This window comes from Capsicum annuum, chromosome 8 (genome assembly GCF_002878395.1).
Source record: "Capsicum annuum cultivar UCD-10X-F1 chromosome 8, UCD10Xv1.1, whole genome shotgun sequence".
In the NCBI taxonomy this organism is placed as follows: domain Eukaryota; kingdom Viridiplantae; phylum Streptophyta; class Magnoliopsida; order Solanales; family Solanaceae; genus Capsicum; species Capsicum annuum.
The window spans coordinates 166675875-166698947 of record NC_061118.1 but is presented as its reverse complement, the minus strand read 5'-3'; the positions used below and the strand labels follow the sequence as shown (position 1 = coordinate 166698947).

The 23073-nt window shown below is 35.1% G+C and overlaps 4 protein-coding genes across 6 annotated transcripts; 1 reads left to right on the top strand and 3 right to left on the bottom strand.

Moving 5' to 3' along the window:
• The first annotated feature begins 562 nt into the window (after window positions 1-562).
• On the top strand, window positions 563-1281 carry LOC107879965 (ubiquitin-NEDD8-like protein RUB2). Its single transcript, XM_016726890.2, has one exon. The coding sequence runs from the start codon at window positions 683-685 to the stop codon at window positions 1145-1147; it is 465 nt and encodes a 154-aa protein (XP_016582376.1). The 5' UTR covers window positions 563-682; the 3' UTR covers window positions 1148-1281.
• A 191-nt stretch (window positions 1282-1472) lies between these two features.
• Window positions 1473-6193, bottom strand: LOC107879964 (B3 domain-containing protein At5g42700-like). Of its 3 annotated transcripts, XM_016726885.2 has the most exons (9): window positions 6003-6192; window positions 5789-5845; window positions 4507-4593; window positions 3355-3386; window positions 3095-3257; window positions 2687-2893; window positions 2211-2301; window positions 1972-2115; window positions 1474-1884 (listed from the first exon to the last, which is right to left on the bottom strand). In XM_016726885.2, the coding sequence occupies exons 3-9, from the start codon at window positions 4546-4548 to the stop codon at window positions 1736-1738; spliced, it is 828 nt and encodes a 275-aa protein (XP_016582371.2). In that variant the 5' UTR covers window positions 4549-4593; window positions 5789-5845; window positions 6003-6192; the 3' UTR covers window positions 1474-1735. The 3 variants fall into 3 exon arrangements, with proteins under 3 accessions (XP_016582374.2, XP_047251032.1, XP_016582371.2); XM_016726888.2 differs by lacking the exon at window positions 5789-5845 and having other exon boundaries at window positions 1473-1884; window positions 5901-6193; XM_047395076.1 differs by lacking the exons at window positions 5789-5845; window positions 6003-6192 and adding an exon at window positions 4687-5723 and having other exon boundaries at window positions 1473-1884.
• Window positions 6194-8343: 2150 nt separating this feature from the next.
• Window positions 8344-9681, bottom strand: LOC107879963. Its single transcript, XM_016726884.2, has one exon. The coding sequence runs from the start codon at window positions 9636-9638 to the stop codon at window positions 8493-8495; it is 1146 nt and encodes a 381-aa protein (XP_016582370.1). The 5' UTR covers window positions 9639-9681; the 3' UTR covers window positions 8344-8492.
• A 1644-nt stretch (window positions 9682-11325) lies between these two features.
• LOC107840277 (putative fucosyltransferase-like protein) lies at window positions 11326-21147 on the bottom strand. Its single transcript, XM_016684096.2, has 7 exons — window positions 20627-21147; window positions 19095-19255; window positions 17241-17482; window positions 16562-16666; window positions 14743-14899; window positions 13950-14171; window positions 11326-12012 (listed from the first exon to the last, which is right to left on the bottom strand). The coding sequence occupies exons 1-7, from the start codon at window positions 21008-21010 to the stop codon at window positions 11757-11759; spliced, it is 1527 nt and encodes a 508-aa protein (XP_016539582.1). The 5' UTR covers window positions 21011-21147; the 3' UTR covers window positions 11326-11756.
• Between the last annotated feature and the right edge of the window lie 1926 nt (window positions 21148-23073).

Genomic DNA, 23073 nt, shown 5'->3' with positions numbered 1-23073 from the left:
CCACTTAGTTGTTTCATGATTATTGGAAACTGTTGGGTGTGCGGACAAAAGTCCTACATTGATAGCTGAAAAGACTGAGAAGCTACATATAACGGTAGGATGACAATCGTGCTAGCTTGATCCAAAACTAGAGGATAATATCACAGTGTCTTTGGGCTGACGGAGCCCAACACAAACTGGTCATCTCTGATGAATTTTTGGGAGAGAACATAACAATTGCTTGTATAATACTTTTTGTTGTATGACTTGTATCCGTATATAGCTCGAATTGACATTGTTTCCCATACTGATTCACTATAATAGTGGATATTTCTATTAGCTTCTTGAACTATAATCTCTCAATTAGATTTTTTTTTTCTTTTTAATTTATATATATTTTTGATTTGTTTCGAATTGAAAAGCTTTTGGAAAATTTTCTATGATCTAAAAAATAATATATTTTGTGCTGTCAATTGTCAATAGACAATAATACAGACCTTTTACCATGTTTGTTCGTTAAAAATATCTAAAAAAAACTCAAGTCCATAACAAAACCAAATCCAAAAAGCAATAGGATAAACAAACAGTGTCCTGTTAGAATAAGGAGAAAAAGAAAAAAAAGGCTTATAAAAGAAAGGAATAGAGTTGATGGGTCAGAAATCTCTTTGTTTTTGTTTGTGTAGGAAGCAAAGATCAATCAATCATGCAGATATTCGTGAAAACCCTAATAGAAAAGACCATCACCCTCGAAGTTGAGAGCAGCGATACCATCGACAATGTCAAGGCCAAAATTCAGGATAAAGAAGGCATAGCTTCTGATCAGCAGAGACTGATTTTTGCTGGAAAACAGTTGGAAGATGGTCGAACCCTGACTGATTACAACATTCAGAAAGAATCAACTCTTCACCTTGTTCTGAGGCTCAGGGGAGGAACTGTGATCAAGGTGAAGACTCTTACTGGAAAAGAAATTGAGATCGACATTGAACTCATTGAAACCGTTGATCGTATTAAGGAACGTGTTGAGGAGAAAGAAGGAATACCTCCTTTTCAGCAAAGGATTATTTATGCTGGAAAACAACTCGCAGATGACAAGACAGCTAAAGATTACAATATTGAAGGCGGTTCTGTTCTTCACCTTGTTCTTGCACTAAGGGGTGGCAGACTCTAGGTTGCACTTAACTTGGTGAAAACTTAGATTTTTCATGTCTTTATTCCATGATTTTCTCTCCCCACCCTCCCCCTTTTCGCTGTTATGCAGTTTTTTCTAAACTGATATACGATTGGAATAAATAGGAAAACTTTTTTTTTTGGTTAAGCATGCTGTGATTGACTGTCCCACTTGTGAAACTACGTTAAGTATGTTGTTGATTTTTTTTTTTTTCAGGAGATGTTAATGTCTGTGTTACATTTTTTCAAACATAGACATAGTTAATAATTGACCCTCCAACACAAATAAAACAGACAACTTTACTTGGACTATGCACTTCCAAAGTCAAATTTCCTTTTGGGGAATGGAAGTGTATGCATATGGGCGGATAAAATTTTACACTATCAGGTTAAGTTGATTTACACACTTCATATCAAGCCTAATATTGTAATTTGGATATAAAACAATGACTTGCTACAGCTAAAATTACACTAGTGTAAAAAGATTTTACAAGTGTCATATATGACTTAAAACTCCATGGTTCAGAGTAAGATGACAAAAGGTGCAGCCGCATTAACGGCCTAAATACCATATCTGGCACTGATGGGGTTAAATGGAGTACCCACCCGAAAAGGGTCTGATCTCTAACTGCTCAATTTCGGTTGGCCTCATCTTCCAGGATGAGAAACCACTTGGAGCGTCATTGAGTTTGCCCGCTTTTACAGCATCGACAATGCTAAGAGTTTCATAGGCCAGTCCTACAGCAAATCAACAAATAATACACTTGAGAAGAAATTTATTTCCACTCGATGTCAAGTTTGAAGCAAAATGTATTAAGTTTGAACCTTTTGAAGGTAGATCAAGCTCCTCGAACATATTATGTTTGTGTAACATGTTTTCCGCAGAATAATCATCCCCCCCATGTGATGAAAGTCTTTGACGCTTGATCCCAACTTGTTTCGTACTTCTATTATCCTGCCTTTGGTGCACTGCTCTTCCATACATCAATATAAGAATAATGGCAAAAAGAGAGGATAGATTCATGCAGGGGACTATAATATCTTCTCTGGGTTGCAAAACTAACCGGGATCAACTTGTTTTTGGTGAGCATATAAACGGAGAAGAACAAGTGCAGCATCAACTTCAGCCAAATAATTAGCTCTGACTATATACACCTGTACAATGTCCACAGCAATGAACAGGCAACACAAAATACATAGAAGTATTTAACTCATATACGCTGACATTGTAAAACGAAATTGCACTATTCGGGAACTCGCAAGTTGCTTTATTTCTCAGGTTATTAATTCCACTTATAATTGGCAGTTATCTGTAGTTTTCTTTAACACGACCTCGTATTGTAAAGTTTGTTTACAAGTTGGTGCATAAGAGTTGATCACAAAATCATATCGGAGAACAATTTACAGAAACATTCATCTTTAGCTCCAATTCAGTAACTCTATATTCACTGTACTATTCATTCACAAAACCTCCAACTAATGCAGAGCAGCATGCACCAGATTACTAGAGAACTCAGAAGGAAAATTTTCGAATTCTGACCTTCAATTCGCAGAATCTGAACAACTGAAAAACTAAAACATCCCCCTCCACCAAGTCATGGGCAAGAGAAAAACCCCGCCATCCGCCACTGAGTCCATTCCTCTCAGCAAGATATTTTGTTTTGTACTCATCCTGGCTTTCATCTACCAAAGTAACGGCTATATCATGCCGTGGCATATGCAACTGGCAGAATAACCTTGGAAGAGACTTCCAAGAATAAATGAAGAAAACCAATCACAGATATATTCAAATAAGTTTAACAAAACACTAAAAGCTAACTTTTATATCAAATATGGATTGGTAAACTACACTGATAGTGTAAAATTTCATAACACTGTCGGTTTACTTAACTTAAACTTTATTCAACTGTATTAAATCACTTAATTTGGGTGATAGATTGGTGCTTACAAGCCAGAAACCTCCACTAACATTTGATCTGATCATTGGCTTCATAAAGCTTGGATGTTTAGTGCTCAATCTTGATAGGACCTCCTCTGCTCGGTATTTGGTAGATGTTGCCAAATCAATTTGATCATAAAGATCGTGCATCATTGCCATTTTCTTTTTACCCCTACAACAACATTATAAAAGCAGTATCAGTAAATTTAACATCATGTTTCAGCTTGAGGAGGGGAAGTACAAGAGAAGAAATAGAATGGTAACAATACCTTCCACGTTTCTTGGGCTTCTTGCAAACAACCTGCAAAAGAAGTTATAAGAGGCTGATTCAAAATTTGAAGTGTATAGGTTATTATAATGACATCAAGTTAGTATACAATTACCGAGTTCACAGTTAAATATTTGGTAGATTTTCTAATGTTGGAGAAACAAGAGGAAAATATAATAGTAAATGATACTTATTTACGAGAAATACAAGTGTGGCTTGAGTCATGCATGACACTATCCTAAGAAACTATTTCAGTGATGTGAAATGTTCGTTCTCAGGATTAAACAAGCGTACCTCCACGAGAGAGAGTACAAGAATAACAAAATAGCAAAATCACCAGTTGGGACAGATAGTAGTTATGATGAACTGATGGTTAGGCTCACTCTTCTCATGTTCGAACGATAAAGACATAATGAGGTACTTATATGTATTTTAAAAAGTGGCCAAATGCTGAGGGTTTGACATGTCTGATGATCTCCAAAACAAATAATTGTTGAAATTGTTAGGGGTTTTGTCCTGATTTTCTTACCAAAATTAAGTTATATTTTTCTTAAAAGGAAAATAAAAGTAATACCATAATTACTTTTACCTTTTCTGAAAGAAAAATATAAAATTTTTCATATTTGGCTAACCTTTTTCTAAAAAAAAAAGTTTTGGAACTCTGTAAATAGACCCTCCCTTCTCGTACCTTAACACAATAACATACACAATCTAGTCCTTAAAGAGTCTTGTTTAGAGGAGATTTTTTCCCAATAATTTTATGTTTTCTCTAATATTAGTTTTTATGTGTAAGTCAATTGGCCAAATAACATCAACAATATGTTTTTAGTATATTTTTATTTATCATCTGAATTATCATCGTCTTAATTTGTAAACTTTAAGCTTCCGCATGACGCCCTCTCGATTTCGAACCCAACAAAAATTTGTCGTTATTGCATTGTCGACACTTGTCACCTATGCATAGTTGTTATTTGTCCAAAAACATTTGAAATATCTTAATATTTGCCAACACTTCATAGTTCTGTCATGAACAAAAATTACTGAATTCACGCAAACTCATAAATTTACACTCTCTCAAGTTATTTGAAAGTTACAAGCACCAGATAAAAGATAAAGAAAAGCTACAACAAATAAGTAATGGAACTTTACTCACTTGCTTATGCCACCGTTTGATTTCCAACGACCTGTCTTTCATTACCTAATGTTTCTGTGTATCATGAGAAGTTATAATCCTCTTGATCTGTCCATAAATAACACACTGACTAAGTTAGAACAAGACTATAACATTCTCCACACGTACAGGACTAGATATCTGAATTTATATTAAATGGACCTTGGGTTTACTTCAGCCGCAAAAGTAGGTCATGAGGAAAGGAAAGTCGGATAGTTGAAGATCATAAGGAGACAAGAACACATTTTCTCAACAATTACCTCCTAGCATGTCAAAAGGCATCTGGAGTGTGGACAATATAACATGAAGACCCAACATCGAAAAACACAGCAATAGAGATATATGGTGACTTTGCTACAGTATGAAGAAATTGTATATTAAATCATGAACATTGAGTAAACCCGTATAAGGAGACAATAACACATTTCCTCAACCATTGTGGGGCATCAATTAACAACCAAGCATGACAAGACTGAGCATCTTGAGCAAACAAAATACTATGGAGGCCTAATGCAGGAAAATGCTAAAACATGAAACTTGACTAAGACTATATAATGAAACAGTAACACATCCTCAACTAATGTAAGACATCAACTAACGACCTAGCACGACACGACTAGGCATTTAGAGCGTGAACAAAATAACATGGAGATCCAACATGGTGACTCTGAGACCATGTTAAGGCCTGACTCAACTCCAACAATTAAATCATGAAATTTGACTAAACTCATATAAGGAAAGAATAACACATTTCCTCGATCAATGCTGGACATAGATTAACACTCTAAGATTAACACGACAAGATTGGAGATCTGGAGTGTGAACAAAATAATATGAAGGTCGAATATCGGAAAACACAACAATAGAAATGATGACTCTAATATTGTGTTAAGATAATGGACCTTAGGCTTAACTAGTAACTATCCTCAAAAACTATATCATGAAATTGTCTAAGAAAGGAGACACTCATACTTTTCCTCAACCAATACGGACATCAATTAAACCCAAGACTAGACATATATAGCGTGGAAAAAATAACATGGAGGTCCAACATGGAAAAACACAACAATAGAGATGGATCTAACTCTGATAAAATATTAAGATTATAAAACTTGCATCTAACTCAATCTAAAAATTAAATCACGAATATTGATTAAGACCATACAAGAAAACATCATCTCGTTCCCATATAACAAAAAAAAAAATGGACAAACACATTCAAATCTTTACGGGTATGAAGATCAGACGCGTTTCTACATGATACCTGTTGCTGACGGGATGATAGATCTCATGGAATTAGTCAAGGTGAGTGCAAGTTGACCTGACACCACGATTATAAAATATGTATGTATCAAATTTGAAAATTGTACTCTTACCCTTGTCAAGAAATGAATCAAATTGTCTTCACCAATAAGAAAAGAAACTCCAAAGATGTAAAATTAAGATGAGAAAATAATGTTACAGCAACAATATTTCACCTTGTCAAATTGCAGGCACACAATTTCTTAATTGTTGGGCAGATTTTTGTTTTCCTTTTTTCTTGTACCTGACACATTCAACAGAGTATTTTACGAAGATTTGTCCCGATCACGAATTTTACCGCTTCATTTCTTTTTGTATCTCAATCTTTTAAATAAATAAAAAAATATTCTTGTATTAAAGAAGTAAAAAAAATAAATTGATAATGCAATTATTTAAAAATATGGATTTACGTATATGGAGAGAATATGTATTGTTCAACATTGAAAGGTATAAAAAATTTTGACCACAGGAATAATTTCATAAAACATTCCTTCAGGTGTAGCTCCATAATAGCAACATCCCTTGTGATTTGTCCTACGTCAGTTATTTTTAACTTTTGTAATAATTATCTTTATTATTAGTAGTATAAAAGAAATAATTTAACTAATTTTCCCTTTAGGCTTTAACTAAAGAAGCAAGATCAGTCCAGGTTTATGGATCAGCAATAATTCATTTACAATTGCTCAATTATAACTTCAGTTTAATTAATATTTAAAAATAATTGTGTAACTGTATATCAATTTTCCAGCCTATTTCACTTGCTTTGTCAACAATTTTCAATATCTATAATAGTACTATAAATTTTACCAAATCACATCCCTTTTTTTTTTGTTTGTTTCCTCACATTATTTGGTATACACATTAAAATTCGATTAAATCCGAATATATTTAAATATAGGAATCAAATTATGAATTATGGCAAGGTGATTTGTAGTGTACTAACTTTTGGAAGGGTGTGTTGTTTAAATTTTAATTTGTTCTACTCTAATACCAACTTTGAAAGTAAACTGCGATATCAAATTTCATAAAATTAATACGGATGGAAGTTGTCGTGGAGGAGAATGTGGAGTAGGGGGCGTCATCAGAGACAGTGAAGGTAAGGTTCTAATTGCATTCTCCATATACCTCGGAAAAGGAACAAACAATTGGGCAGAAAGCAAGGCACTTCAATATGGAATGGACTTAGCAGATGTGGAAGGAAGGTCCCCCAAAGATTATAGCAGAGGTTGATTCTAAATTACTAATAAACTGTATAACGGCAGAGATAAAAACACCATGGAGCACGCATGCAGAAGTGGAAGCAATTAAGAAAGATGTCAAAAGAAGGAGAATAAGTGTGCAACACTGTAGTGCTACAGGGAAGCAAACAAAGTGGCAGACAAACTTGTATCGATCAACCATATGCACAAACAAAGTAAGATATACACAAGCTTTCAGAGTATACCAAGATCAGTAAGAGGACTTCTACAACTAGACAGAATGGGGGTAGCGTCTTTCAGAATCAGACCAATGAAGGCAACAGAGATTGAGTTTGAACCGCGCGCCCTGAAAGGAAAAGTCAAGTTACTTATCTCATTAATTCATACTTGTGAATACAAAGTTAATAGAGCCTGTCATGTCAGACTCTCAATTTAGTACAGGATTGATTCCTACAAAGTTGTATCCTGATTTTGAAGTTTCAATAAAAGGGTGCATTTAGATTTAAAAAACAAAATGCGATTCAAATTGAATTTTGATCTAATCTTAAAAATTTTGTAAGCATCAAATTTTGCTTTTAAATTTTTATGACTAATCTAACACTACTTTATTGCTTATGATTAATTTTTACTTAAATATTGATCATGCTTTAAGATTAGATCAACTCAAAGGTATTAATTACTATCTATTAGTATGTGTATATTATCTTTTATCATAGTGAAAGAGAATTAATCAAATTTCTAAGCCAAAAGTACTTGGTTCTATGAATTCATGACCCCATCATGACAGTAGAAATTAGAGTTTAGAGGGAACAAGTCATTTTCATCTGTTTCGTGTCTATTATATTTTTAAAACTTTTAAGCCACATCTACTTAAAATCATTATTTTAAGCATAAAAATCTGAAAATAAAATACAAGAAAATTTGAAATTTTATCAAAAATCAAAAAAGAGTTTTCTTAAATAATTTTCTCGTTTTAAAGTTATAATGAGGTGTATATATAAAGGGATGACAACCATTTAGGAGTAATGAATCTTGTACTATCACCTTATTTTTCAACAGACAGATATTAATAGATTTTCTTAATAATTTTTTACTTTTTTAGTTCATTTTCAATCTTAGATGCCTCATTAGTTTACATTGCAAAAGTTGTGAAATAAAAATGTACCCATCATTTATATTGATTTGTTTGATTTTCAAAGTTCAAGAGGTCGTTTGTGAAAATCGTACTAACAATAACAACGTTCTCAATAACAGCACAAATAAATATGCAAGTATCTAGTAAAATCTAAAATACAAATTGATCATCATAGAATTAATAAGTGAATAAAATAGCAGACTTAATAAAATAAAACATGACAGACAAATACTTTTAAGTAAGGACACAATAAAGAGATATGGAGAGATGCCACAACTTAATTAGACATATGAAGAAGTACTAATTAAAAGAGACACATTGGTTCTACATCCTTAAAAATTGTTGTCACCATTTGGTTCTTGAACATTAATGATGCTGAAAGATGAATCATCAAATAAAGTCATTATGTCATCATTATTCCAATCCAACATATCTGGTGATAATCCAGGATTCTGTGGGAAGTCAATAGAGCTGTTCTGATAGTTATTCATTGGCATTGATGTACTTATTTGGGGGGTATTTATTGAAGGAAACATTGGAGGAGCCATCATTGATAAAGGTATTGAAGGGGCCATTCCATGAGGAGGCCTTTGAAGATCTATTTGGAGGGGTATTGGAGGATGTGTTTGTGAAGAAAATGAAAGAGGAAGATGAGGAGAGGGAGAAACCCATGAAGGACCTTCAGAAGGAACTATTTGAGGACAAGTAGCTATCAAATGAGACATTGATTGAGCTACTTGAGAAGGAGCGGTTGAGGGAATCATCGATGGAGCCACTGGAGGAACCATCGATACTGAAGCCATAACAGGAACCAACAGAGGAGCCCTTGTCCCCTCTGAGTTGGTCCCACTGAGAATCTTCGATGAAGTAGTCATCAGAGAAGCCATCGACACCGGAGCCCCAGCAGGAGCTGACAGAAGATCCCTTCGCCACTCAGAGTTAGTCCTGTCAGGTACTGTCAGTCCATCAATATGTTGAGGGGCATTCGATGTGGAACCCTCTACATCAACCTTCGTTTTGATTGCTTCCTGTACTTGTTTGACATTCTGATTAATTACGTAACTTAGATCATTGAGATCGTAAGAGTGCATATCAGCAGGAGTACCTTTACCGTTCAACATTTCATACATCTTATTTGTAAGCTCAATGATCCTGTTTTTCTTTCTTTCCTTGTACAGTTGTTTCTCCATTTTCTTGATCCTTTTTTTGTTGAACTCTTCATGAGTCATCATGTTGTTTGATTTTTCCAACATCGATAACTCCCTAAACTTTGTAAAGGTATTGATAGTTGCATCATGATTTGGAAACACCTTAGGCTCATCATGGTAGGGACTATAGGTGACAATAGATGTTTCAGCATTACAAAGTGTCATGAGTTCATAAGCTTTTTTCAAGAAGCCTTTTTGTCTTTTTTTGTATGAGGCTTTTCTCTGAGTGGTATTTTCAATGAACTCAAACTTTATTTTCTTTCTAGGCATGGCTAAAAAGGAGAAAGCGAAAGAAGAATGTGTTATGTTTGGATAAGGGAATCAAATTCTTTGTTGTTGTTATTGTGTGTTTCTTTGCCTCCTATTTGTAGGGGCGGAGTTTAGGCTAAGTAAATTTGAATTGAATTAGAGGATTCGTAGTTATCATCGATAACTATTTTGGCATGAAAATAAATAAGGGTGAATTCGCTACCAAGTACATATTATCATCTGTTGTTTATGACCAACTCTTTTGAGCAAACCTTTCTTATTAGGAGAATAATTTAATTGATTTAAATCTAAATAAGTAATAGCAACAAAAATGGTCATCGAGTAATAACAAATGTAAAGAATATATTTTAATTTAGAAGTGTACAAAATTAAAGACTGAAATAAGCAAGCGCTTTAAATATTGGCTAAGAATTTTAAACTACCAATTTCGACAAAATTTTAATATGAGAAAAGAATCAATGTAATGGTTAATTTTTTTTAAAGAAAAACACAAGCATTTATTGAATATTAAATGATAATATATGTATGGTTATAATTGATGAAGCGCTTATGGGAGCACATTATTATTTACTTCAGTTTTGCAGAAGCCATATTTAGTAGAAATTTATTCTGCTTTCAAATATATTTAAAATTAAATCCTACATATAGGAGTATTTGTTATTGTCTGATACTACCAACAAATCACTTGACCACATTGAAAAAATTTCTAAATTGATTTGAGGCTAATCAACAAATAAAATAAATTCCCAAACACTGATCAAAACAATTGTTGCGTTTATACAGTAAAACAACAGCAAGTGTAATTTCACAATTAATATGTTTACACATAGCAGAAAATATTAACCAAAATATTTAATGCGTCTACACAGTACAACAACAGTAACAACATAATCAGTGTAATCCCACAATTATTGCTTTACGCACAGTGGGAAAACAAAAAAAAAAAAGAAATTTTATTAAAACAAATAAAATGTGAATACCGCAATTAATACACAAAATAATAAAAAAATTCCTTTCACACCCCACACTTAAACGAGTGCTCATAACAAATATAATTAGAGAACATGGTAAAAAGCTGGAACTCAACAAAGAAACAAGCATTCTGCTCATGTCAGTCCTTTTTTTCTCTTTCTCCTTTCTCCCGTTCCTAATTAACGTCAATCTCTATAGTCTATATATCTGTGTTTAAGAAATTAAGTCATTCATAACTTTAGGTAAGTTGATGCACATTTTCACTCAGGGGATCCAGAAAAAATATATATATATAAAAAGTAATGCAGTTGGACTGCATTTTGAATGTCCAAGACCGCTAAGTTAACCTTTGCATGTTGTTCAGGTGATCCACAGTTATAATTTTTGCCGAGGGGATTCGGGTGAACACCCTCCCACCCCTTCTTCCATTGAACCTATTCCACCTTGTTTGCTACCAAAATTTTCATGGCTGATAAATCTGGGACAAGTTTTATAACTAAAAACAATGCGGCAAGTACTTGTAATATTTTGGCTAGATTTGGCAAATTTGAGCATCCTTAGTGATAGATATTCTTATGGTTCTGTAATGACTTCATTTAGCGTTTAATACAATGTTCTCGTACTAGCAAACAATCGTCTATTAGATATGTCAATATTAAAACAAAATACTACATAATAGGATAAATATCCGTTAGAACTAAAATTACGAAGTCTATGTAACTAATCCCAATATATTAAAAGAACAACTAACTGTTGCTAAAGTTTGTATCATTGTCAATATTTGTAACACTAACCTGCAGTCTGAACTAAACTTAACTACAATTCTCCGCTAAACCATCAGCCTGGTGAATTCCTCACCGCAATAAAGATCTTTCACGTTGTCAGTGCATAGAACTTAAGTTAAAATACGGGCACCACAAAAAAAAAGGGCAGAATTTTTCATTTTTGGCCTTTGTTTATGCTAGAAAATGTGAAGATGAGAATTTTACACCAAATATGGATTCACCGGTTGTAATCGTCACTTCCTGACTCTCTGGTTGCATCCATATGGCCAGATCCAGAACCAGTGTTGTAGACAACAACAGCATGGGGAAAGAACAGAGAGCGCACCACCATGGCTTGCAATTCTGAATTTCAAACTTCCAACTATACAAATATGACTTCAAATCTTGCACATGGGTGGCTTTCGATGTAGTTCTTGAACTCGGTGTCTCCGTTGAATCTGAAGGAATACAATGCCTGTCTCTCTGTCAAGCCAACAGGATATACTTTGTGAAGTTTGAGTTCATCTCCACCACGTAGCACCCGAGGTCTTTCCTCCTTCCAAATTGGAACATGTTTAACAGACTTGAACTTTGCAAGCACAGCAGATTCAAAGGCCTGCAAAGATAACTCACTTGACCTGCGTAGATACAGAAATTAAGATCATTCAAAGTTTACATTGAAAAAATAAGGCAATATCTGACCAAAAAAAAAAAAGTCGAGCATGCTTTGCCAAATTAAACAGAAGGAGAAGAGCAAAAGACATAATTCGCTAGATATAGTGGGTGCAAGAGTTCCGATTAAGAATTTCAGTGCATTCAAATGAAAAGGGTTCCAAGCTTCTTTCTCTTAGTTGCTGAACAACAACAACATACTCGGTGTAGTCTCACAAAGTGGGGTTTGGGGAAGGTAGAATGTACACCGACCTTACCCTACACCTCAGAGGTAGAGAGGCTGTTTAAAATAGACCCTCGGCTCAATAAAAAGCAGTCCAAAAAGAACACAAGTGAAAGCATAAGAAAACTTACTGAACAGTATCCACAACAAAATAACCCAATAATCGAAGTACAAGAAACAACAAAAAGCAACAGACTTTCTCTTTAGTTGCTCGACTCCATAAAATTCAGAAGCAACCACACACAACCAACAATTTTCAGGACATTCCTGTTTCAGCCTATGAATCAATTAGTACTGCTGATGCAGCGGTTGAACTTGTCTCAATGGAGTTATCCAACCACACATACTATTTCCTCTTTTCATGTGGAAACACTTCTTAACCCCCTGGGCTGTGGACTCCTCATCAAGATAAGTATTTCACATGCCTTCATCATAAACACTCATTAAGCAGCTAATTGGTAGGTTATATGCAATACGATTAAGAAAATCATAAGTGAGAACATCTCTGCTCTTATCTTTGCCTAAACATGAAGATGGACAGAGAGTATAAGAGCCACTGCAGGCTGCAGACTAAAGGCCCGTTTGGACATGATTCGGTGATTTGAAATCAGGTTGATTTGAAGTTGAAATTTTACTTGGACATGCAATTTTGATTTCCTAAGTTGTATTTTTTTCCTCATAAACATGAAAACATCACAATTTGTGAAAATTATGAGATCTCCAATTTTTATACAATCTTCAAATGAGCAAATCATAGTTTTTGTCATAATACGCTACCAGAAGGTCTTCCTAGAAACTACAACATTTATTGATCGAACTTTAGTTCAATAAAAAGGAAAATTGAACATGAGTTGTAGTTACCCTTTAATATAATCCTTCCACATGGTACGGACAATATCTTCACGCCGAGCATGCATTTTACAAAAATATGATTATCAGGAGAATATGGTTGTAAATAATATGGTATGGTTGGATTCATATCTACCAACTTATGGATTGTTTTACAATATATAAATTTATGGGTCAAATTTGTATATTTAAAAAAAATTGAAATGACAACTTGAAATTTAAATTTACTTGTTGGAGAATTTAAGATTTGAATCGAAGTTGAAGTTCCGTGGAGATTTCATAAACAAATGTTGGTTTCAAATAAAAAATTCAAATTAGGGCTTCAAATCTTATGGCCAACACTAAGGATCCACTTTTAGCTCTTCAACATGAAAATAATCACATAGCATGGTGAAAGAAAAAAGCAAAAGAGAAAATTAAACGATAGCTTGGTGAAAGGAAAAAGCAAAAGAGAGAAGTAAATGATAGCTTGGTGAAAGTAAAAAGTGAAAGAGAAGTAAATGATGACTCTTTTCAAGTGCATCATGGACAAGGAAACGAGGACAAAGAAAGAGTCTGCCCCATTCCAAGTGATCAAATAAAAGCATGGGAGATTTCAGAAAATAGAAATCTGAAATATTATTCTGCCGGGGTAATTCTGGAGAATATTTGTCAAAAATTGTCATCAATCGAGTGGTTGAGTCAGAAACAACAGAAAAACTAGGTTGGGAAAAGTAGACACGTGTCTTTTCTGACATATTCATAGAATATGGATTAGTATCTTTTTTGATAATTAAAGAAAACAAGCTTAGATATTCATGGTTAGAATGAAATCACTGGATATTGAAATACCTTAGGAAAACAGAATCCATCTCAAACCTCCCCCTTTCACGAACATATACATGATAGACAGTTTCAGTCCCTCTGGTACATTTGCAGGGACGCTTCATAAATTTCCGTTCTTCTCTCTCCCGGATCCTAGTTGCCAAGAAGATGCACAAACGACAAGATGAATGAACTGCTGCCATATCAACCAGGGCTTTGAACGCATCAGACGGGCCCTCAAACTTCCACCTGAACGATGAAAGAAAATCATTTGTTAGATGTCCCGTTAAAATAAATATTTAGTAAAACTCAAAAGGGAAGTAAGTTTTTCATAACTGCAGACAAACAAACAGAGAGAGAGAGAGTGCAAGAGTGAAGTAGGAGAAGGAGCCAACCACCACAGAGAGAGAGAGAGAGAGAGCAAGAGTGAAGTAGGAGGAGGAGCAAAGTCTTGGATGTTTGGAGCCCCAACCACCACAAAGAGAGAGAGAGAGAGAGAGAGAGAGTGATTGTGTTGTCGTCCCAAATCATTTATTTAGCTCAGATTAAAAAGCAGTATTTACATATAAGTTGGTCCAAAACTAGAAATACAGAAGTGAAAACAATTTAGTGAAATGGGTTGGTATTACTTTCATAGAAATTCTATGTTAAGAAGGTGATAGATGACTTAGAGAACAGTGGATAAATTTTTGGGATAATCTGAAAAGGAGAACCAGATAATCAATTTACGATGGAGAAAATTCAAACGAAGAAGAGCACCATCCCATTATCAAGTGAACAAGTGGAGCCAAAAGAAAGAACAACTTCTGTTGATGCATACCTTAATGACGCATTATATGCAATAGGGTTTTCAGCAAGGTACTTCATAGTCTTGGCAACTGATTCAGCGTCTTTTAACTCTTTAATGTGCAAAAGTGAAGTAGGAGAAGGAGCAAAGTCTTGGATGTTTGGAGCGCCAACCACCACAGGGATTGATCCTACAAGTTTTATATCTTACTTTTGTCAGCAGTAAGGAGTTGAAAATCTTAACATCTCACCTGAACTGATAATATTGTCAAAATTGCAAACATAGGATTAACCTTGACCAAAAATATATAGTCTTAGAACATATATACAATTGGCACTGAGCCCCCATATGTTTACCCTAGTTATGGATGAACTAACCAACAAAATACAAAATGAGGTCCAATGGTGTATGCTATTTGCTGATGATATTGTGTTAATTGATGAAACCAGTGAGGTTGTCAACCAAAAGCTTGAATTGTGGAGAAGCACTTTATAGTGTAAAGGTTTTAGGATAAGTAGAAGTAAGACTGGATATATGCACTGCAAGTTTAGTCAACACGAAGAGCGAAGTTAAGGTGAGACAGAAGGATTAGGGAGCCTAAATGCAAGCAATTCAGATATCTAGGCTCCTTATTCCAAGAGAATGGAATGACAAATGAAAATGTTAATCATAGAATCAAAAGATGGTTGAAATGGATAAGTTCTACTGAGGTGTTATGTGATAGAAAGATGTCTACAAAATGAAAGGTACAATAAGACCGACAATGTTAAATGGTAGTGAATGTTGGGCCACTAACATGCAACATATCGACAAGATGCGTGTTGCGGGGATGTGGATCCTAAGATGGACGTTCGGGTCATACAGGATTAGAATTAGAAAAGATTAAAATGACCATATAAACCAGAAGGTGCAAGTAGCACACAAATTAAGGATAAAATGAGAGAAAGGCCCTTGAGATAATTTGGTCATATCCGGTGTCCACCTCCAGAGGTAAAACCATGGTGAATAAAGGAGCTAACGGAGAACCATTTGGAAATCTGGAAGATGATGCTTGCTAGTATTTTTTTGAAGCATATGGAATGAAAGGAATAGAAGATGCTTTGATGGACCATCAACTCCTAAGGCTAAATATCTCTTCTATCTATATAGTTGAGCCAATGTATCCCTTGTAGATTCATATGATATATATTTTCTTAACTTTGTTAGTGTTGAAAGTTGTTTTAAGAATGCAACTGTTTTTTCTTTTTTCTCCAACAATTTTTTTACGTACAATTCTAGTTAAATTAGGAGTCCTATTCTTTGGTAGGAAACTAATAGTTATTTTAATTTTGATAGAAATAGGTTGTTTCTTTGTCCTATTTTTTGTTGTAATAGCAACTATTTAAGTTGCTAAGTTGATGATCAATCATAGACGGTCTTTTAACAAGAAAATAATCTGTCTCTCTGCATATTCTCTTCTTCAAACTTCATCTCTATTTCAACGGCTAGCTTTTGAATTGATATCCTGTTATTTTCTTTTAACGGTTTTAAACCAACAGTTAGCTCCCTGGTCATAAGACAGTCTTTTTTTTCCTTGTAAAAGAAGCTAACAGTTTTTCTTTTGCTTCTACATTTTGTAACTATTATGCATCTTCCTGATGCCATTAATGAAGCCAATTACTTCATCAAGAAAAATTCCAACTTCTGAGGTCTGCTAGTAAATATAGAAGATCAGACTAAAACCACATCAGCATACAATGGGTGCAAATATATCTTTCAGGTAAAAAGGGAGGGGCTAAGCTAAAATCACACACACACTCAACTCTGAAAATCCACGTCTACAGAACCAACTAAGAAATACAAATGTGATTACCAGCTACAAGAGACTGAAAGAATTTTTCAGTTACATAATCCTCCTCATTAGAATTCTCAAAAGCCAAGCTAAACTTGTAGCGCTTCAGTGCTTCCACTTTGTCAACTGCCATCAGATTGAGAACAGAGACCGCAAGTTAGATATAACTGGATCTCCTTTTCTCTTTATGTAAGTAACAATAAAGACCTAATTGGATATCAGTGTATGCCTGAACCATATGATGTAAAGAAAAATAGAAAATACACCACATCCTTTTCTTGCTATACTTCTCTTTCAATAAATCACAATATATTTCCTCAGAATGAAATTCAACTATTTAAGAAAAAAAATATTGTATTCCAACTTATTCCAATCAGGTGGAAAAATTGTACTCAAACTTTACGTAAGAACATGAGCAAAATAATTCAACATGCCAAAATCACTAGACTAGCATGAACTCTAGTCACCCAAAGAAACACAACATGCATGTTTACATTCGCCGGGATAAAAAACATAAAGTTCACACTGGTAGTAAAACCCGGTCTTCAGGAGGAAAGTGGTGAAACACAAGGATCGACCAGAACCCATAATATTATCCCCTAAGGACAGGAATTAGCTCCACAGTGATACTATTTTCTTAAAAGTTCTATACATATTTTATCCTTTTTATTCAGAAGTAGGATACTTGAAATATACTAACCTCTTCCACCCTTGTTATGATGACAACTTCCATAAGAATCAATACTGATATTTGCCCTTTCAAGGGCTTCTAAAGCTTGCAAACGAAAGTTGCGAGCAGCACAATTAGAAATGAAAGCGGCTGCAACGGCATCCGCTGTTTTAGGTTGTACTGGAGCCATGATATCATACTCAGCCCATGAGAAGTACCCAACAGGAACATCTGAAGAGAGGCTTGTTGTCATTACGACATCATATCCCTTTCTGGTATGCGAATGATAAAAATGAAATAGGTCAGCAAAATGATGCAGAATTTGAATCTCAACCACACCAGGATCCTTGAGAATTTTGGCTGCATAAACTAACTTTGTGACTCAGTTAAGGAAGAAGCACTAACCGAGGCAATTTCAGAATCTGCCATGGCAGGTAGCATTGGTTTAAGTACCATGTGTATAATGCTAAGCCAATTTTTAAGCAAGGTCATAGCAAAATCTCAGTTACAACATAATCCAAAGATCAAACTTTTGTTAGATACAGCTGGCATAGCTTTAAGTATCTGGTGGTGCTCAATTAACTCTGCAATATTTTAATAATTTCCTTTTGTTTAATAGTATTGATAAAGAAATGGACCTTGGGCCTAACTCAACCTCAAAAACTAGCTCATGAGGGGAGGATTGCCCATGACCATATAAGGAGACCAAGGATCGTTTAACCCACCGATGTGGGACTCCAACACCCCCCGCATGCCCACGGCAGGGCTGGACGTCTGGAGCGTGGACAATATAAGACGGGGGGCCCAACATCGGAAACAATGAACTGGGTGGGCCTGGCTCTGATACCATGATAAAGAAATGGATCTTGGGCCTAACTCAACATCAAAAGCTAGCTCATGAGGGGAGGATTGCCCAAGACCATATAAGGAGACCAAGGACCCTTTAACCTACCGATGTGGGACTCCAACAAGTATGTTGGCAGATAAGATTGTAGAAGGCTCAGGAAAATATCATGAAATTTGGCCAATGGTGTATATTGATATGGCAAACTTAATCCAAAATCGAATCAAAGATTAAACTAGATTAGATGGGATCATTAACCATTTGCTTGGCGCATATCGTGCATCCAAACATTGAAAATGAATTTTGATCAGATCCATAATACCTAATTATAATCCTAGCATTGAGTTGTAACCCCCTTTTTACTCGTCTAGCATACCGAAACACCTCAAGAGTAGACAAACCATAATTATCATCTAAATGTCCTAAATGAAGTAAAGAAAAAGAAATAAAAGCTTCTTTGCAAGTAAAACAGAAAGAGCTTAACTTAAACCACTCAGAAACTAAAGTTGTAGCTTAATTTTTCGGAACCAAAGCTAGGTACATCACATCTTGACTTATCAAAAAAGTAACTTTAGCATCTTAAGCTCACAATTAGCTACAAAAGGTATGGTTGGTTTCCCCTCACCCTGAAAATGCCCATACAGAAACAGCAAAGTTTTTATTCTTTTGCCCTAAAGGAATGAAGAAACCCAACAAGATCCAGTCACAAAATTACATTGAGCAATGAATATGGAAATGCAGGGACACTGTGATGATTTGGTCGATCTGAATCTTAATTATTTTCTACAGGGAATATATTTGTACCTAAAGAGGCACGCAGTCATGTTTTCAGTTTTTGAATATCTTGCCTGTGGCAAATTTTTGGACAGGGATCTACAGCTGTCAATGTGCTTATAATGCAAAAGCTATCTAAAACTAATAACAATACATAACATACAAATGATGAATGAGATAAAAATGATACGAAGAAATATTGAAAAGAAAATTGTCCATTGAAGCTGGAGAATGTAATAAGACTTTTTCACAATGTGCTTACCCACCGTCGTGCCAAAGTAATGTTGTTCTGAGGATAGTATTGAGCTGACTCCATAGATTGTAGCACACTAGCTATACCAGCCTGTGGTGGCATCCCAAATGCTGCATCAGGCTTCTTATTGTGATCATTTCCAAACTTACAACCCACCGAACAGAATTTCACTGTCTATAAGTGATTGAACAGACATCAAAATTCTGTATAACGTATAGTGATTGAAAAGAAATCAAAATTCGATATAAGATCATAAATTTTAACCAGCATCTAAAGTCTCTTGGCAAAGGAAGCATAAAACCAAAAGCCATCACCTAACCAAACCTCCCCTCCTATAACCAAGCTAAAAGATAATAGCCAAAAGTCTGAAGTCAACCATGCACTTTTAAGCATACGGTGATGCCAACACATGAATTGCAAACAAATCCATAAAATAAGTAAATCAGTATCCAAAGAGACTAAGAAATATCACTGACAATAGTGTTGAAAATGAAAAGCAGCTATGCCTATATCCAAACTAGATAGTGGAACCTCGTATCCATTAACTCCATTTGGCTCATTTGTTTCCAAAACTCAATACTCCTTCTGTTTCAATTTGTTTGAATGGGTAAGTTTAAGAAATTAAAGAAGACTTAAGAATCATGTGGTCTTAAACTAAAGACATGTACTCTCCCAAAATACGTGTCACCTTAGCTCATTTCACGCCCATTAAGAAAAGCAATAAATAGAAGGTATAGCTTACTAAATTACCCCTAATTATTAGATGTTTCTTGAGAATTGAGCACTATTAAGCAGAAATAGTTCTTTAATACAAGGATATAGTTAGAAAACACAGTAATTTTTGCATTGAACTCCTAGGTTGATACTTATTTTGCAACAATTTCATTCTTTAAAGTGACACTTATTTTGGGACAGGGGAGTAGAATGTAGCAATATATCCTTTAATCTTGTGATACAACCGTAGTGTCCGAGCCAGCTTTTGCGTACGTGCGATTAGTGGTACGTGGGAGGTGGAAGGTATCTTGTGAAATTAGTCGAGGTGTGTGCAATTAGTGGTACGTGGGAGGTGGAAGGTATCTCGTGAAATTAATCGAGATGCGTGCAAGCTGGCCTAGATACCACAGTTATAGAAAAAGAGAAAAACTTTTGAATACTATGTTCTTTAACTAAATATGTCTAAAATGTAGCAAAATGTCCTTTAGGGGTGTTTGGCCATGAGAATTTTTCACTTTTTCCGAAAAAATTATTTCAGTTTTGTGAAAATTGTAGTGTTTGGCCATAAGAATTCCAAATACAATTTGGAATTGTATTACTTCTCACAAAAAGTCAAAACAACTCCAATTTATATTCATGGTCAAATACAACTCCAAACTCTAACTTTTAACTTCAACTCCAAAAAAAATTGATTTTCATTGGCAAAGATCTACTTAATCTCATGGTTTTAAACAAGCCACGTCATAAGTTGGGAAATAAAGAGTTCTCAAAAATGAAAAAGAGACACCGGAAAGAAGGACAAACAAATTGAAACCGAGAGAGGCAAGTAACCTGATCACGTCCACGAACAAGAATTGGTTCATCACGAAAATCTCTAGAATATTGGAGAGAATCTTCCCTTTCCAACCACTCCTCACATCCCCCAGGTACAAATCCCTCATTAACCAAACCACCCAACTTGGCCTCATCAACAAGCATCACTTTAGGTGTAGGCCAAGAAGACGCAGTGAACTGATAGAACGTTTCAGCCCAAGAATTGGCTTTTTCAGCCACGTCAAGTTTACCCAGAAAACAAATCTCTATAATAAAAACAAGGGCTACGAAGAGAGGAAACAAATTGCGCCATTTTCTATTGGGTACGTTTGAAATTGAAGATGAAGATCCAATTGAACTACCCGGTGATTCATCTGCCCATGGGAATCGTTGAATTGCCATGAATCCCTAATAGGAAAAAAAAAGTGGATTGTTGAATTTTCATGCACGTTATTGATATTACTATTATTATCAAAGTGTGCTAGCTATACTAGAAAGGGGTTTGGGGAGTATGGGTCAACTAAAAACTTGTACTTATAATGTCAACTTTTCGGATATATCGAAGTTAATGTATATATTACACGTGTCCTGATTATTAGTATTTTTTTTTTTTCCCGAATGTTTTTGGATCAAGTTGGTTTGATTTCACTTTCAAAACCAACTTTAAAGTAAGGAAAAAAATATAAATCACCTGGTTTACTAAATAGAATATGTATACAATATATTGATAGTCTATATTATATTGTATATTAAATACATTTATATATGATCAAGTTGGTTTGATTTCACTTTCCAAACCAACTTTAAAGTAAGGAGAAATTGTACGTCATCTTGTTTACAAAATGGAATAAAGGGCAGTCCGTCCTCCGATGCACTAAAGATACCACTATGCGCGGTGTCTAGAGAAGGGTCCCACAAAATGAAATGGAATAAAGGACAGTTCAGTGTACTAAAGCTATCGCTATGCACGGTGTCCGGAGAAGGGTCCCACCACAAGGATGTAGTGCACTAAAGGTACCGCTATGCGCGGTGTCCGGAGAAGGACCCCACCACGAGGGTGTATCGTACGCAGCCTTACCTTGCATTTCTGCAAGAGGCTGTTTCCAAGGCTTGAACCCGTGACCTTCTGGTCACATGACAGCAACTTTACCAGTTACTTCAAGGCTCTCCTTCTACAAAATGGAATATGTATACAATATATTGATAATGTATATTGTATGTTAAATATATTGTAATATTAAATACGTTTATAATATGTCAAATTAAAAGTGGTTCTAGAAATTTTAGAATATAGGTGTATTTTAGGATTTTTAGGAGATGACTGTTATTGTATGGAGCGGAGTGTTGGTCGATTAAGAATTCTCATATTCAAAAGTTGAAGGTGGCGGAAATGAGGATGTTGCGCTAGATGTGTGGATTCACGAGGGCTGACAGGGTTAGGAATGAAATTATTCGAAAGAAGGTAAGAGTGGTGTTAATGGAGGATAAAATGTGGGAAGTGAGGTTGAGATGGTTTGGTCATGTGATGAGAAAGGGCACGGATGCCCCAGTTCGTAGATGTGAGAGGTTAGCCTTGAATGGTTTCAAGTGGGGTAGGGATAGACCGAAGAAATACTGGAGAGAAGTGATTAGACGCGACATGGAGCTGTTGCAGTTGACTGAGGACATGACCCTGAATAGGAAGGTATGGAGGAGAAGCATTAGGATAGAGGGCTAAGGGTGTGGATGAATCGTAGTCAGTAATTAGGTGGATTTTGGTGTCCTTGGTTTGGCATTGTAATTTTTTTTTATTTTACTTTTTTTGTGGATGTCGTACCTGTGTTATTTTATCCTGTTCTATGCCTTGCATGCTTCTGTATACTACCTCTTATCTTGAGCTAGAGGTCTATCGGAAATAGTCTATCTACCTCTTTTGAGGTAGTGGTATGAACTGCGTATACTCTACCCTCCCCAAAACCCACTATGTGAGAATATACTGGGTTTGTTGTTGTTGTTATAAAATATAAACCTGAAATATCTAGTTTTATGAAAACAACACATATTCACTTACCTCATATTTTGCACGATATATACAACTAAAATATACACTTCGATTATAAACTAGACAGCCAAAGGATGCATACTTATACGGAGTATAATCAACCTGTAGAACAATTCAACTCTTTACCAACCTGTGAATAATTCAATTCTTTTAGAACTCTATGAAGTATTAAGCAATGTTGAAGCGGTTACGTAATCCTACTACTTTGTTTCATAATGATACAATTATGCACACTCCAAAATCTAGCTTTTAAGGCGGGAGAGCTTTTAAAACGCCATATAAGCTCCATATCAATTTTCCTTTGAATGAACACGTGAAACTCGATCCGTTATAATATAATCAAAACAGACGAGCATGCTCCACGTACATCGTCCTCAAAAGCCATGTGCTAGACCATTTCTAGTCCCGGACCCATATTCAATGC